This window comes from Phyllosticta capitalensis (assembly GCF_038381095.1).
Source record: "Phyllosticta capitalensis strain CBS 128856 chromosome Unknown BKA78scaffold_11, whole genome shotgun sequence".
Lineage (NCBI taxonomy): Eukaryota > Fungi > Ascomycota > Dothideomycetes > Botryosphaeriales > Phyllostictaceae > Phyllosticta > Phyllosticta capitalensis.
Window position 1 is genome coordinate 66609 of NW_027117449.1, and position 13765 is coordinate 80373.

General features: G+C 56.2%; 5 protein-coding genes across 5 annotated transcripts; 2 read left to right on the forward strand and 3 right to left on the reverse strand.

Moving 5' to 3' along the window:
* Window positions 1-7: 7 nt before the first annotated feature.
* Window positions 8-4141, reverse strand: BKA78DRAFT_257660 (uncharacterized protein; the record flags this gene model as incomplete). Its single annotated transcript, XM_066885209.1, has 9 exons — window positions 8-619; window positions 678-1696; window positions 1744-2082; window positions 2135-2803; window positions 2858-2990; window positions 3043-3464; window positions 3513-3629; window positions 3675-3839; window positions 3892-4141. The coding sequence occupies 9 exons, from the start codon at window positions 4139-4141 to the stop codon at window positions 8-10; spliced, it is 3726 nt and encodes a 1241-aa protein (XP_066739494.1).
* A 1027-nt stretch (window positions 4142-5168) lies between these two features.
* On the reverse strand, window positions 5169-6885 carry BKA78DRAFT_36822 (uncharacterized protein). Its single transcript, XM_066892629.1, has one exon. The coding sequence runs from the start codon at window positions 6756-6758 to the stop codon at window positions 5538-5540; it is 1221 nt and encodes a 406-aa protein (XP_066739495.1). The 5' UTR covers window positions 6759-6885; the 3' UTR covers window positions 5169-5537.
* Window positions 6886-7245: 360 nt separating this feature from the next.
* Window positions 7246-7761, reverse strand: BKA78DRAFT_36907 (uncharacterized protein). The gene has a single exon (XM_066892653.1). The coding sequence runs from the start codon at window positions 7645-7647 to the stop codon at window positions 7363-7365; it is 285 nt and encodes a 94-aa protein (XP_066739496.1). The 5' UTR covers window positions 7648-7761; the 3' UTR covers window positions 7246-7362.
* An 837-nt stretch (window positions 7762-8598) lies between these two features.
* Window positions 8599-11178, forward strand: BKA78DRAFT_356345 (urea active transporter; the record flags this gene model as incomplete). Its single annotated transcript, XM_066892045.1, has 10 exons — window positions 8599-8725; window positions 8773-8894; window positions 8947-9133; window positions 9181-9280; window positions 9330-9600; window positions 9656-9706; window positions 9759-9929; window positions 9988-10306; window positions 10358-10845; window positions 10963-11178. The coding sequence occupies 10 exons, from the start codon at window positions 8599-8601 to the stop codon at window positions 11176-11178; spliced, it is 2052 nt and encodes a 683-aa protein (XP_066739497.1).
* Window positions 11179-12470: 1292 nt separating this feature from the next.
* On the forward strand, window positions 12471-13757 carry BKA78DRAFT_356346 (uncharacterized protein; the record flags this gene model as incomplete). Its single annotated transcript, XM_066892046.1, has 1 exon — window positions 12471-13757. One exon carries the CDS (start codon window positions 12471-12473, stop codon window positions 13755-13757), a length of 1287 nt encoding a protein of 428 aa, XP_066739498.1.
* Between the last annotated feature and the right edge of the window lie 8 nt (window positions 13758-13765).

Here is a 13765-nt window from a genome sequence, read left to right on the forward strand (position 1 = left end):
CTCCTCACTATGAGGCAGGTCCTCTCTCCTCACACCACCGCACATGCTCCTCAACCAGCGGATACACATCCACATCCGCCTTCGAGCCCATCCAAAGATCCAAATGGCCGTACTTGGGCACGACCCTCCGGCGATACAGGTCCGGGCCAAACCTATCCCTCACCAAATCATACGCCAAGCTCGTGGCTTCGGGCGTAAACACGACATTGGCGCCCCCACAGACAAACTGGATCGGCAGGCCCCTCAACCGCTCAACTCCCTCTTGCGTCACCATATTCCCGCCGTCGCCATCCAGCACAATGTTGGGGTCCTGGTTGCGCGGCGCGGCTTGCGCCTCGATGGCCGCGCGCGCGCCGGCCATGAGGTGCGACAGCAGGCGCATGTGGACGCCGCCGACGAAGTTGGCGAGCTGCGAGTGCGTCGAGTGGGTCAGGTTGGCGTGGACCCAGAGACGGCTGAAGACGAAGGAGAGGCGGTGGCAGACGGCGCTGTTGCAGCGCTCGCCGGGGGCGCCGACGGGGTAGAAGCGCAGCGCCTGGTCGAGGGCTTGTTGGAGCAGGGGCGACGAGGGGGGCGAGGGGGGCGAGATGATTTCGTAGAAGGGGTTGCCGGATAGGCACTGTGGTGTTGCTGTCAGTTCCTATCGTCAGGTAGGCAGGATTGATGTCGAAACGTACCGTGTACAGTTTGGTCAGGCTGGAGGTGCGCGCTGCGAGCGCATTGACTGCGCCAACCCATTGCGCCAGAAACACTTGGCTGGCCGTCAAGCCCTGCAGCCAGCTCGCCGGCAGCGTGCCGTCAAGGAGAGCAGATGCCGTCGCAATCGCGCCAACGCAGTGGCACAAGACGTACATCTTGCGGCCATCGTGGCGACTGCGGACGAACTCGGCGGCCGCGCGTACATCGAGCCGCGCTTCATAGGCCGTGTATCCAACCTCTGAGCTCGGCACGGCACCGAAACGCAGGTTGGGGACGTAGACAGTGTAGCCCCTGCTGGTAAAGAACTCGACCGTGTTGACCTCGATTGTTGGCAGAGCAAAGATCTCGTGCGTTACGGCAGCTCCAGGGAAGAACAGTAGCGGCAGCTTTCTTCCTGCACTCTTCTCACCTTGGGGATTCCAGACCCTGATTGTTGTCTGCACGCCGTCTTTTGCGGTCAAGGTGACTGTCTCCGCTGGAGGTGTCTTTGGAAGGTAACCGTTTGTCGACAAGTTTCGAGCATACTCCAGGTCTCTGAACGGCCCCAGGAAGTAATTGGCGGTATTCCGGGCAAAGTAACCCAAAAAGCCCAGAGTGGGCACCAGCCCCGCGATGAATCCTTTTTCGCTTGTCGTTGGTGCAAAGCTTTTTAGCTCGGACTCGAAATTTCGCCAGGAGATACGCAAAACGCCCCTTCCTGCCAGCGAGCCGTCGTCGCGCGACAGGGTTGTGTACAACGTGGTAGTCGCCTTCCAAGTGTTCGAGATGGACCACGACATGTTGGAATCAAGTTTCTTGCAGCCAGTCAAATACAATATCTCGCCCCTGGTGCTCAACAATGTCAACTTGTACACAAAGTTTGTGGCGTCGGACAATGTCCGGTCGATCGAGAAGAACTGCACTTGGCCTCTAAGAACAAGGAGGGGATCTTGAGAGAGAGCAGCGCAAGAGAGCGTTCCTGTGGTCAGTGAAGGTGTAGGGTTGGAAGATTGAGTCACTTCAGAGTCAGCTCAGTCTCGGGTCTTGCCGTTGGTGCCAACTCACAGTTCTCGACGCTGTGGGTTTCCACGCTGAGATAGAGCCTTGCCGAACTCGACGACCCCTTTGCGACGCTTTTGGCCACCGCAAAATCGCCAATGTCGTCGCCGATGTGGAGATGGCCTTCTAGGATTTCAGTGAAGCGCACTCCGCCGCTCTTAGGAGCCAGTCGAACAAGACTTTGCGCGTTCACCATCTCAGGTGTTAATGAGAACGACCTTTTCGGTTTGCCAAAGAGGTCCAGTCGTCCATTGGGAGTCTGATCGATGGTCCATCCACGCTGCAGAGCCAAAATATCGACCGACCGCTCCGCCAAAGCGGTGATTGTTGCAAAAGGGTTGACGCCTAGGTAGTCAGCACTGGTAGGAAGTCACTGGGTTGGAATACGAGAGCTTACCCAAGGCGACTGGAACAATCGACCCATCAACGCAGACCAGCCCGTCGTAGAGTTCGCTGCCATCCCCAGCAAAGACCTGGCCCAAGTGGTTCGTTACGCCCCCAGCTCCAGTTCCGTCCTTGCTCATGATAGCGCCGCCCAGGGGATGGACAGTAATGGCTTCCGGCTCGCGGCTCGATTCAAAAGGCGACTTGACCAACGTACCGCCAATGGCCGCAGTCGCTTTCACAAGCACCTCATTCAGCTTCTTGACATGCTGCGTCCTGCCTACGCCCAGAAATTGCAGGTACGGCTTGTCGTTCTCCAACGACAGGATTGCCTCATTGCTGTCGTGCGACATGATCAGATAGGTCTGTGTGCGGTTGAGCGAGCTCCCCTTTGAATACGGCCCCCTGAAAATGGTCTGGGTCCTCGAAAGTAGTTGGCGAAAAGTGTGCAGGGTGGAAGTTTCCGACGTCTCGTCCTTTGGTAAGCTTTGCAGCATCGCGCGTATGACAGGAGTAAGAGCTGCGGGTATGCAGCCTTCTTGGATGCAGTAGCCGTCTAGCACGTTGGCAGACGTTTCCGGTCTACGGTTGTCTATGATACCGGCAATCGTCGGGCCTGGCGGGTTCTCTTTGGACGGTGTCTCTTGACCAACACCATTGACTTCCTCATCAGTGTTGTATCCTGTCAAAGTCAAAGTCAGCAAATCTGCCAGAGTTGATCCAGACTCTGACTTACCAAAACTCAACATGTCTCCATTCCCAGACATCTTTTGGCCCACCATCCTCGACATCTTCAGGCCCCGCGACTTCGATCGGAGCAGAATCTCGGTCGTTCCCAAGGAGCCGGCAGCGAGGAAGCAAAGCTCTTTCTGGCAACGCGTCAGTTGTCGAAAGCAGCACGACCTTTGGGTCACTACTTACCGCGCGAACCCACATAAGGTCGCTGTAGAACTGACCACCGAACTTGTTTCTGTCGTCGCCATGCCACGCAAAAAAGACGACATATCCCCCCTTCTCTTCGTCGCGGCGGATATATCGCACCTCACACTCGCAAAAGATTTCCGCGCCCCAGTTCCAGGCGTCCGGGATATAGTTCATGAGGACAGAATTCTTGGAACCGTCGTTGACACCAGTGCAATCTTGGCCCGAGCCAGTCGACGCCTTCATTTCCACGCCAGCAGCATTGAGACCGTCATGGAAAAAAGTCGTTTGGGGTACGCGATAGAAGTTTTGCTCTTGACCCAAAGCTCTTGCCTGCTTTTCCAGCACATTCAACTTGTGCAGCGGAGGGTAGTTTGTGGGATATGGCGAGGGCTGCAGCATATCAGCCGCGCGTTTGTAATCTATCCAGCGTCAGGGGGAGAAAATCGAATAGGGGTCGGGCTGCGTACATGGAGCCAAAGCAGCTCCATCTTTGCGCAATTCGGATGGCCACTCGCTCATAGCGAGGGTGCGGCTGTCGGCCTGGAGGAAAACGTTGGCGTTGAGGAGTGACGTGCCTCCCAACCCTGCCGCCTGTCAGCAACGTCTTTTCATGAGCGGCATGTCGAGACTACCGTTGCCCACAAACGCATTTTGGCCCTGTCCAAGCACGAGGTGATATAATCCAGTGCGCTTCCCGAACTCGGTATCTTTTATTTGCGCCAACCGATTGCTTGCGTTGCCTGATACGTGCAGTTCTGGCATCGCGTCGGCCAGAGAGCTTGGGTATTCACCAGCTACATCTCTGTCAGTCCTAAAATGACGGCCGTGGGTCATGAGAGCTCTCACGCCATTTCTCCTTGCCCAACTCAAGCACCGCGACTCTTTTTCCTGCTCGTGCCATTCTGCTGGCTGCCACACCGCCTCCATATCCGGATCCAATCACAACAACGTCGTACACCGGTCGTATCATCGGTACAGGTCTGCTTAGTCTGGGGTATCGTGAATGTTGACTCTGATTCGAGTTTCCATCTTCGGCTGAGCGTTTCTCGGGTATGGGTTCCGGGGCAGCCCACAGAAGTTCTGCTTCGGTAAACATTTCTTCGCTCGGGTCGAATTAAGACTTTAATTCAATGTGAAAATAAATAAACGAGATTCAGGGGCGGAGGAGATGAGGAACGAGAGGGTAAAGACGAGGACGTAGGAGAGAGAAGAAGTGAGAATAAGAATGCATCGAAAAGGTCCTAGTCCTATGGTTGAACTTTGCGACCCCAGGTCAGTGGGCGCGTCAATCGCACCTTCCGACTCATGCAACCACATCACGCAGCTGGGGGCCCCAAGTTCGGGGGTACCTCCGCTTACTGGAGCTGGTATCACAAGGGCCAGGAAGAAGCCTTGACCTCTTGCCAGACTGGGAAGGACGTGAGAGCAGGAGAGACGAGAAACGCGGTGCGTGCAAAAACGACTTCAACGAAGCAAATTGTGACTGGAAGTCTGTATCATACGTGATCGCGAGTTTCAATCGCCCACGAACTCCAAGAATTTTGTTGCTGCAGCCTCCGGTGGATTCAATGTCGTTCCGGACCTGTTACCGGCTTCAGACAAGGTAGAAATCTTGTGTCCGGGGGGCGCGGGTGAATGGCACCACCATGGGAAAAAGGAACTATTCTTGGGTCTAGACGTGGACGCGACCATCCCATCGGCCATCCGGAGGATTTTGTGCGACTCCACCCACGCTAGAAAGCAATGTCTGACCATGACGTTAGATCCATGCAACTGTCAAAGCCTACCTATTGCTCAAGTTTCTCGCCACGAGCAAAGACTTCTGGATAAGACTTTGGCCATCACCAATCTCTCAGGAGTCGTCGAGGGCTCAGGATTGAACTCAAGGTGACGACTGACGAGTACGAGTCGTCTTTCCTTCGCCCCGGTTGAGCTTGTTCGCAAGAAATCAATAGTGCAAGCCGATGCCGGGGGTGGGGTTTGAGGGCCAAAAGCGAGCGGTTCCTGCCGAAAAGGAATGCCAAAGCGACAATCTCGACGACTCGTCAATCATACGCAAGCGCGTGGCTTTGGTCGATAGGGTGCTGAAGGATCAATTGCCAACCGAGGGGCCGGGATAAAATCCAGACCATTGGATGATCGACGTCCGGGGCGGGGCGTTGGGGCGTCGGGACATGGGGGCGAAGTGTAGGTAGAGCCTAGAGGCGACACTCGCGCGCGTAGGAAAAGGGATTGTGGCGCAACGTCCTGACTTGGCAATGCTAAACAATTTTGACCAGTGTAGAGACAGAGTGTGCAGGTGCTTTACAGAATAGAAAATACTGCCAGCAGTCGGTCAGCTTCGACGCTATGTCCGCGAGTCTTTAATTAAGGAGACGAGTGGCATGACCCAGATGGATACAAAACGCTAGATAAGGGGGTATATGGAAAAGACTTGGCAGATGACCTCCATCCAAATATGTACAACAACGGTGACAGAATGCTTGCAAATCTCAAGCGTCCTCGGCGTGGCTGTGAAACTGGCCAAACTGATCCTCTTCGTACGATGATGACAAAGTTCGAGTGTCGAACGCACGCTCTCCGTGGTCAGAGCTAGCCCTAGGCGAAGGCGGCAGAGACTTTTCGGTGGGCAGAGGCTTCATCGTCATGTTTGGGAGCGACTTCATAGTAGCAGGGGCATGTTGTCCAAGTGCGCCGGTAGAAGAGGTCGAAGAGCGAGAGCTCGAAAGCAAGTCGCCGTTCTCATCCTCATCCTTTTCGGTCTGGAAAAGAAGTCCTTGACCTTCCTCGGCATGCATCCAGTCCTCCATCCACCGGGTATCGAAGAACTGCTGGTAGCCCTTGCGGATGGCGCGGCCACGTCCATAAAGCAGCGCAATGGAGCTCATCACAGCCGCAACTGCGAGGACACCTCCGCTGACAGCCATGTAGATCCCAGCCCGCTCCCAGATGTGTAGTCCCAGCTCGCCAGAGTTCTTCATGATTCTGTGCCGCATGCTGCCAATGCGTCCATGTTGATCAAAGTTTTGGCGCCAGAAGTAGCGATAGTACGGGTAGTGTTCGGTTTCGGCGCATCGCCAGCTGCGAGGCGTGCAAACAGGCATCTCCTCGGGAGTTTGAAGGGCGTAGTCAGCAGGTCGGTCGAGGAGCTGGATCTCCGAAATCTTGAACGTCTTTGGATAGTTGGAGGCGTAATCGAGGGAAACTTTGACGAGCTTTTGGGTCGCGTCACCGAGCAGAGTAGTCCCGTTGGAGCCTGAGGGACTAGCGCCGAGAATGTCAAGGAAAATCTGGGGAGCCACAGTCCACTTTGAGGCATTCTCTTCGTCCTCGGGGGAGACTACGCGGGCAAAGTCGAGTTCGTGCCGCGCGCCACCTGCTGCTCCAGCGCAGCTTCCTGGCTTTGGCGCACTTTTGACTTCAGGCAGCACAAAGTCTGAAGGTACTGCACAGGCGTCGAAGGACGTTGGAAAGTCCGGGCATGGAAAGGGAAATATCGGTCGGTCGTTGAAGAGAAGAGTCCGGCTGTCGGCGCTCATGGTAAAGTTCAATAGGAACGCGCTTCCCTGGTCGGCTTCGAGGCCAGAAGAGTAGCCAGGAGTCTCAAGCTTCAGCATGCGACTGCGCTCGTCGTCGGTAGTAGGGGCATTGTCGGCCAGGGAGAGATAGGGGATGCTCAGAGAGAGCAGAGCCCAGGAGAGACGATAATGCATGAATTGAAGAGGTACAAGGACGGACTAAAGGAGTGGAAGTGGCCACAAGACCTGGCAAAGAAAGACGCAGTGGGACAATGGACAGACAGAAGCAGGCCGAAAACCTCGCTGGTGAGTGTGAGACGAGATGATGCGATGAGGCCGGAGGCGCGGAATATACAAACGCACGTCCATCACCGAAAGATAAGATACCGAGATACGATCTCCGTCATTCACCCGACGGGTGGCCTCGAGCAGATCATCGACCATGTCAATCCTCCATCTTTCCCTCATCTTTTGCCATCTCATTCTCCTGGATGACTTTTTCCCTCTTTTTGATTGCCACCATACAGGACTAATTGCTCCGCCGTCGACAGCTGGCATTCAGTAAACCGCGAGGAACGAACCACTCGGCTTACCTTCAAACACCCCTGAATCAAAGCTCGATCCTGCTCGCACAGAGGCTATCCGTATGCAGATCATTAGCCATCAACTCCTCCGAGGCTGAGTCCATGCTCATCTGAAATGGCTACTGTACTTCTCTCCCTTCGCATCAGTACGACTGTGACGGTTCTCCCGAAGCAAACGCCAAACACGGCTCTTTTCTAAGTCGACCATCCTCAGGCTACGGAGTACAATCCAGCGATTTGATCAAGCCTTCTTTCCTTGGAGATTTACTCTCGGACTCAATCCTGCCTAAGACTTGATTGACAATTGACAACGATGTGCAGCATCTTAGTCCAGTATCTCTCCTTTGATCAGTCGCGTCAAATCCGCTGCCGCTCATGCGCCGCTGCCGCTTGGAAGTTGGCCTCCTCTTCAAAGACAAAACCGGACGCAGCAATGTAAGCATTGCAAATGCCACGTCCGTCCACCGGAACTTCAACAGGTTGGAATAAGGGTCCGTCATGGCGCCGGGCCGACAAAGTCAAAATCGCCCCCTTGTCTCCTACTCCACAATCCTGGCCCTCCCCCGGATTTTCGCGGCTTCCTGGATTGAGAGCTCGTAGATATTTGAGCATATCCATCGCTAAATGGTGGACGGCTCGCCTTTAGCTTTAACAATGCAATGCAGCTCTTCCGAATGCCTCATTTGGCCGTCTTGGCATCTGTCTTTGGAAACACGCCGGTCGGGTCTTATTGGAAATCGCAAACTTCAAACCAAGTTGCGAAGGGCAGTTTGGAGTTCTTGAAATAACAGAGCTTTGTGTGTTGATCCCAGTCCGAAACTTTATCAATCCTCAACCGCAAGCGACTTGATGATGCGGTCCAAGACAAGAGCCTCCGCAACCAGCAAGACTCCAAGGCAAACACCATTTCATCGCCGCACCATAGCAAAACGAACGCTCTTCAATTGGTCCGACGACCTCCCGACAATGGAATCCGATGCACAGCGGTAATCGACACAAACACAAAAGAGCGTAGTGTTTGTCTCCCGCCAAAGTCAAAAACCCACGATTCACGTGTGCGCAATAGCGGGAGCCGAAGACGCCATCGACGCCCTATCGGCAGCGGCAGCAAGCACATCATCGTCGCCTCCAATCATGTCATGCCTGCGCATCCCGTCCGGCGACAAGCATCCACTACGCACCACTTGCGACTATTATGAGTAGGACCATGTACAGTCTGTCCCAAGAGCTCGGCTGAATGCGCTCAATTCAGAAGAATCTATGGCGGGTCCCGTCAAGAGCCGTCGAGGCTCGAGTAATGTTTGTTTTAGGCCGCTGTTGGCGCGTTGGATTGGGTCAGGTTTAATAGTGCTGTGTTGCCCGTTTCTGGTGTCGAGTCTTTGGGCCGAACAGACACCCAGAACACGTTGTCATCTTGAATTTTCGTCGCCAGAGACGGTCGCTTTGGGAAAATGACTGCGCAATTGGCTGCCAGGGCCGCTGGCTCTGCCGCCGCTCAGTCCGAGGCACTCTCGCCGCCTCTTTCGCAGGCCGTGGGCTACGTCGTGGTGGTTGGAGTTGGACTCATTATTGCCTTCGGTCGGACCCGTTCACACCAAAACCTCCCACGCCGCTGACGAAATCAGGCATGGTGTTTGTGACGAGATTGCTGAAGAAGACGGTCGGCGAGGACAATCAAAAGACTGAAGTGTTCATGACGGCAAATCGAAGCGTTACAAGAGGTCTTACTTCGTCTGCAGTCGTATCGGTACGTCTACTGCCACGGACCCCGGAAGAATCGCCTGCTAACAACCGCAAAGTCATGGCTCTGGAGTACTGCAATGCTGGGGTCCTCGTTTGTGGGATACGACTACGGCGTTGCGGGTCCGTTTTGGTTTGCCGCTGGATGCAGTCCGATGATTGTGTTCTTTGCTCTGTTGGGCATATCATGCAAGAGAAAGATTCCCGAAGCGCACACGCTGCTTGAAATTGTCCGGATCCGCTACGGTGAGCTCGACGTCTTTTGGAGTTGACGCTGGCTGACTGTTAAATAGGAAAGCTTGCGCATGTCATTTACATGATTCTCTGTCTACTCAACAACCTGTTTGCATGCGCCAACATGCTTCTCGGCGCCTCGGCTGTCATCACTTCAATGTCAGTGAGAAACCAACGCCAACAAGGGTTTACTGACTTACTATCGTAGGACCGGGATGCACATCATCGCAGCAACCTTTCTCCTCCCCGTCGGCGTCGCTTTGTACACTTTTGTCGGTGGAATCAAAGCGACCTTTCTTACTGACTACTTCCACACCTTCATCATCGTCATCATCCTGTGCTTCTTCACGTCAAAGGCCTTCTCGACCGACGAGGTCGACTCTTTGGGGAATCTCTATGAGCTGGTCAAGGCAGCGGGGGCCCGCCATCCGGTTGCTGACAACCACGACGGATCGTATCTGACCATGGCATCCAAGGGGGTGAGTTTGGGCGGTTCAAAAAAGACGTCGGAAATGGATGCTGATGGAACTCTAGGGCATCTTGTTCGGGATCCTCCACATCTGCGCAAACTTTGGCCTTGTCATTGTGTGTGAGCCCTTCGAACCCCTGAACGTGCTTTGGCTGACAACACTCGCAGATGGACACGAGCTTCTTCATCAAGGCCTTTGCAGCGGCCCCCTCCTCAGTCGTGCCCGGCTATGTCATCGGCGGCCTCGCCTACTTCGCCATCCCCTGGGCCGGAGGGACGCTTGCGAGCTCCGTGGTGCTAGGGTTGGAGCCCAATCCGATATTCCCCACGTACCCACGGGTAAGTGTTTTACGCCGCCCATGACGCAGACAAAGACAGCAAGACTAAAAGACGCCAGCGCATGACGGCCACCGAGGTCAGCAACGGGCTCGTCCTGCCCTACGCCTTCATGATTGTGGCCGGCAAGGGCGGCGCCGCCTGTATCCTGCTCATCACCTTCATGGCGGTGACGTCGACGCTGTCGGCGCAGGTCATTGCCGTCAGCTCCATCATCAGCTTCGACATGTACAGGACGTGGATCAACCCGCAGGCGACCGACGGCGACGTGATCCGATGGAGCCACTACGGCGTGATTTTCTTCGCCATCTTCGCCGCCGCCTTTAGCACCATGCTGCATTACGTCGGCGTTGATTTGGGGTGGACGCTGTACATGCTCGGTCAGTCTCTCCTCCTCCTCTCCCAACGTAAGAGATTCTAACCATCCGCAGGCGTCATCACCTGCCCCGGTATCTTCCCGACCACCTTCACGATCCTCTGGAAGCGCCAAAGCCGCGCCGCCGCCATCATCGCGCCCGTGCTAGGCTTCTTCACCGGCCTGGGCGTATGGCTCGGGACCGCGCACGCACTTTACGGCGAAGTCACGATCAAATCCACCGGCGGCATCGTGCCATGCGTATGGGGCACCGTCTGCTCAACCTTCTCGCCGATCCCCTACTCGCTCATCATCACGGCCATCAAGCCGGAAAACTTCGACTGGGCCGACTTCCGCAAGGAGCGGCTAGCATTCGACGTCGATACGGCGGCAACGACGGACGACGCGCTGGTCCAAGAGTTGCAGAACGAAGACGTCCATTCGCAGAAGCACCTCAAGCGCTGGGGCCGCGTCGCCGCGTTTTGGGCGCTGGCGACCTTTTTCGGCCATTGGGTGCTGTGGCCGCTGCCCATGTACGCGGCGCACTACATCTTCTCCAAAGCGGTAAGCAAATCAGCAATCGTCTCAGTCCCAAGCCCCAGCACGCACTCAATCCACCTCTTTTGTTTCCGTGTTCTCGCATCATCCGACATCATCTGACACACGCATGCGATCCAACAGTTCTTCGGCGCCTGGCTCGTCGTCGCCATCATCTGGCTGTGGATCACGCTCTTCATCGTCGGCTTCTACCCGCTGATCGACGGCCGCGGCCAGATCATGGCCGTCTTGCGCGGCATGCGCGGCTCGACGCGCTCGCGCGGGACGGACAGCAGCGCCGAGTCTGTGACTGTGGTGGTGGCGCCGGCAGAGACGAAGGAGGCTGTGGATGACCGGTAGACGGAGGGGTGTTTTTGTTTTTCGAGGGGGGGTTGCTGGATTAGGGAGGGGGGTGGTGGTTGGTTGGTGGTTGATACTGTTGTCACACCCGTACCGTCAAGAGAACGAGGTAGGAGAAAATGGAGGGGTAGACTACTCAACTGTTGGCGATTGGGCGTAGTGTTATCAACAGCCATTCTGACGAGCGGTCGGCCTGTCTCTGTGTTTGCCGGCAGATCAAACAGGTCCAACGTCATCACTCGTCAACGGCCGTCCAGCTCCGCAACCCATGGAAGTCCACACTCCACCGCAAGGTCCGTGACGCCATGCATTGATCTCGATCTCAAAAGCTTGATTTGGCGGCATCCGCTTTTCCGGGTGGTGGTGGTCGGCTGAAATTCTGCTGCTTTCTTCTTCCTCCGCGATCCGGCTCTTGCTATGTACTTGCTCCTGAGACCGGCCAGGTACATGTAGGTACGGAAGTCGGCATTGGTCCCTGCCCTGGGTTGTGTTGAACAAAGGGCATATGCAAAGTCTGGGCCATTATTTGCAGATCTTTTTGCGTGTTTCAGTGGATAATAACTGCCGCGCCAGAACTCAGCAACACGCATCAACGTAGCAGCAACTAATCGTCCACATCTCCTTACACCTCTGTAAATAGATTTCAAGACCAGCCGAAGTCACTCACGAAGCACCCATTATTTCTCCCTTCCCCCCCCCCCCCCCCCCCCCCCCCCCCCCGGCCCTCCCGTCCGATATATCCAGACGACGGGACCGGCTCACAACAACGTCATACACATCGTGTGGCGACCAGGATGTATGCAGATCACCGTCTATTTTGGAGAGCGACTGGACAAGACGATCGGGTCTGATTGGTCGATTGCAGGACTTTGGGGTCGCTCGGGCCGAGTTTGCACGTGGTGATGTGGTCCAAAGGTGCCGGGGGCAATCAAAGGCAGACCGGACTGGAGCATACATATGTAAGATATGGTGGGTGGTGCCGTGTTTCCCGAGTCTCGACTTTCCGACCTACATCCGACCTGTTGGAGATGCTGTCCTGCTGGCGGGCGGGTTCCATGCTGGCAACTGAAGCGGGCATGAATGATTGAAGTATGACGCAAGACGGTGCGTGCTGGAAGGGCCAGGTAGGTGCTCCGCGTCACTACATATGTAATCGACCACCACAGTACTCTCGTTCCGCGTACATGTATATAGGAGTAACCGCAAAGCGAAGGCGGATTGAAGGCGCCCAGTCACGCACTCCACCCACACAGCAACCGGACGCAAAACCAACAACACCCCCGCACCACCAAATGTCCAAAAAATCCCTCGCAATCATCGGGTCCGGCTGGGCCGGCTTCACACTGTCGCAAAAAGCGTCGCTCGCCGCGTACGACGTGACCGTCATCTCGCCGATCCGCACAATCCAATACACGCCGCTGCTGGCGAGCGCCGCAGCGGGGCTGTTCGACTTCCGGCTGGCCGAGGAGCCCGTGAGGCGCAAGCGGCGCGCCGAAGTCAAATATTACAAGGCGGTGGCCGAGGATGTGGATTTTGAGAAAAGCGTTGTGAGGTGTCGGGGGGCGACGGAGAGGGTGGGGGGAGGAGGAGTGGGAGAGGGAGGAGAGAGGGAAGGGGAATTTGAGGTGCGCTTTGACAAGCTGTGCATTGCGCCCGGCTGCGACATCCAGGATTTCGGCACACCCGGGGCAAGGGAGCACGCGCTGTTCCTGCGGACGACGGCGGACGCGCGGGCGATCCAGCAGCGGGTGCTGGAGATGCTGGACAAAGCATCACTACCAACAACGTCCTTAGCCGCCCAGCACGACATACTCAACATCCGCATCGTGGGCGGCGGCGCCATCGGCATCGAGGCGGCGGCCGAGCTGTACGACCTGTGGGCCGAGGAGATGCGCTTTCTGTACCCGCACCTGGACGGCAAGCTGACGATTACGATCCACGACGTGGCGCCGGCGATCCTGTCGACCTTCGACTCGCGGCTGAGCGAGTACGCGACGCGCTCGCTGCAGGGCAAGCAAGTGCGGCTCAAGACGAGCTCGCACATCCAAAAGGTCGAGGCGGATGCCATCTTCACCAAGGAGGATGGACGCTTGCCGTATGGCTTGCTGATTTGGGCCACGGGGAATAAGGCGAGCTCGCTTGTGCAGAAGCTGCCGGTGAAGAGACCTGAGAGCGGTCTCCCTCGCATTCTCACCGACAAGTACCTCCGCGTCCTGCGGCCGGATGGAACGCCCATGGAGAATGTCTACGGCTTAGGCGATGCAGCGGATATCGAGGGACACTCCATGCCCACTCTGGCAGAGGTAGCCCTCCAAAAGGGGGAGTATCTCGCCAATGTTCTGAACGCCAACGACACCACTGCAGTGCAGCCGTTCGAGTACAAGCAGAGGGCGCTTTTGGCATATTTGGGCCGCCACGACGGCATCATTGGCGGACGTCAGGACTGGACTGGTGCCAGTGCTTGGTTGGCGTGGAGATCTGGAAGCCTGGCGTGGACGAGGAGTTGGCGGAGGAGAATCTTCATTTCCATCAGCTGGCTCTTTGTGTGGTTAGGCGGCAGAGACATTGCGAGGCCGTAAGTGGCGAG

Excerpts from the sequence above, each read along its gene's own strand:
- BKA78DRAFT_36907 (XM_066892653.1), bottom strand. The coding sequence starts at position 7,647 with ATGACGGACCCTTATTCCAACCTGTTGAAGTTCCGGTGGACGGACGTG.
- BKA78DRAFT_36822 (XM_066892629.1), bottom strand. The coding sequence starts at position 6,758 with ATGCATTATCGTCTCTCCTGGGCTCTGCTCTCTCTGAGCATCCCCTAT.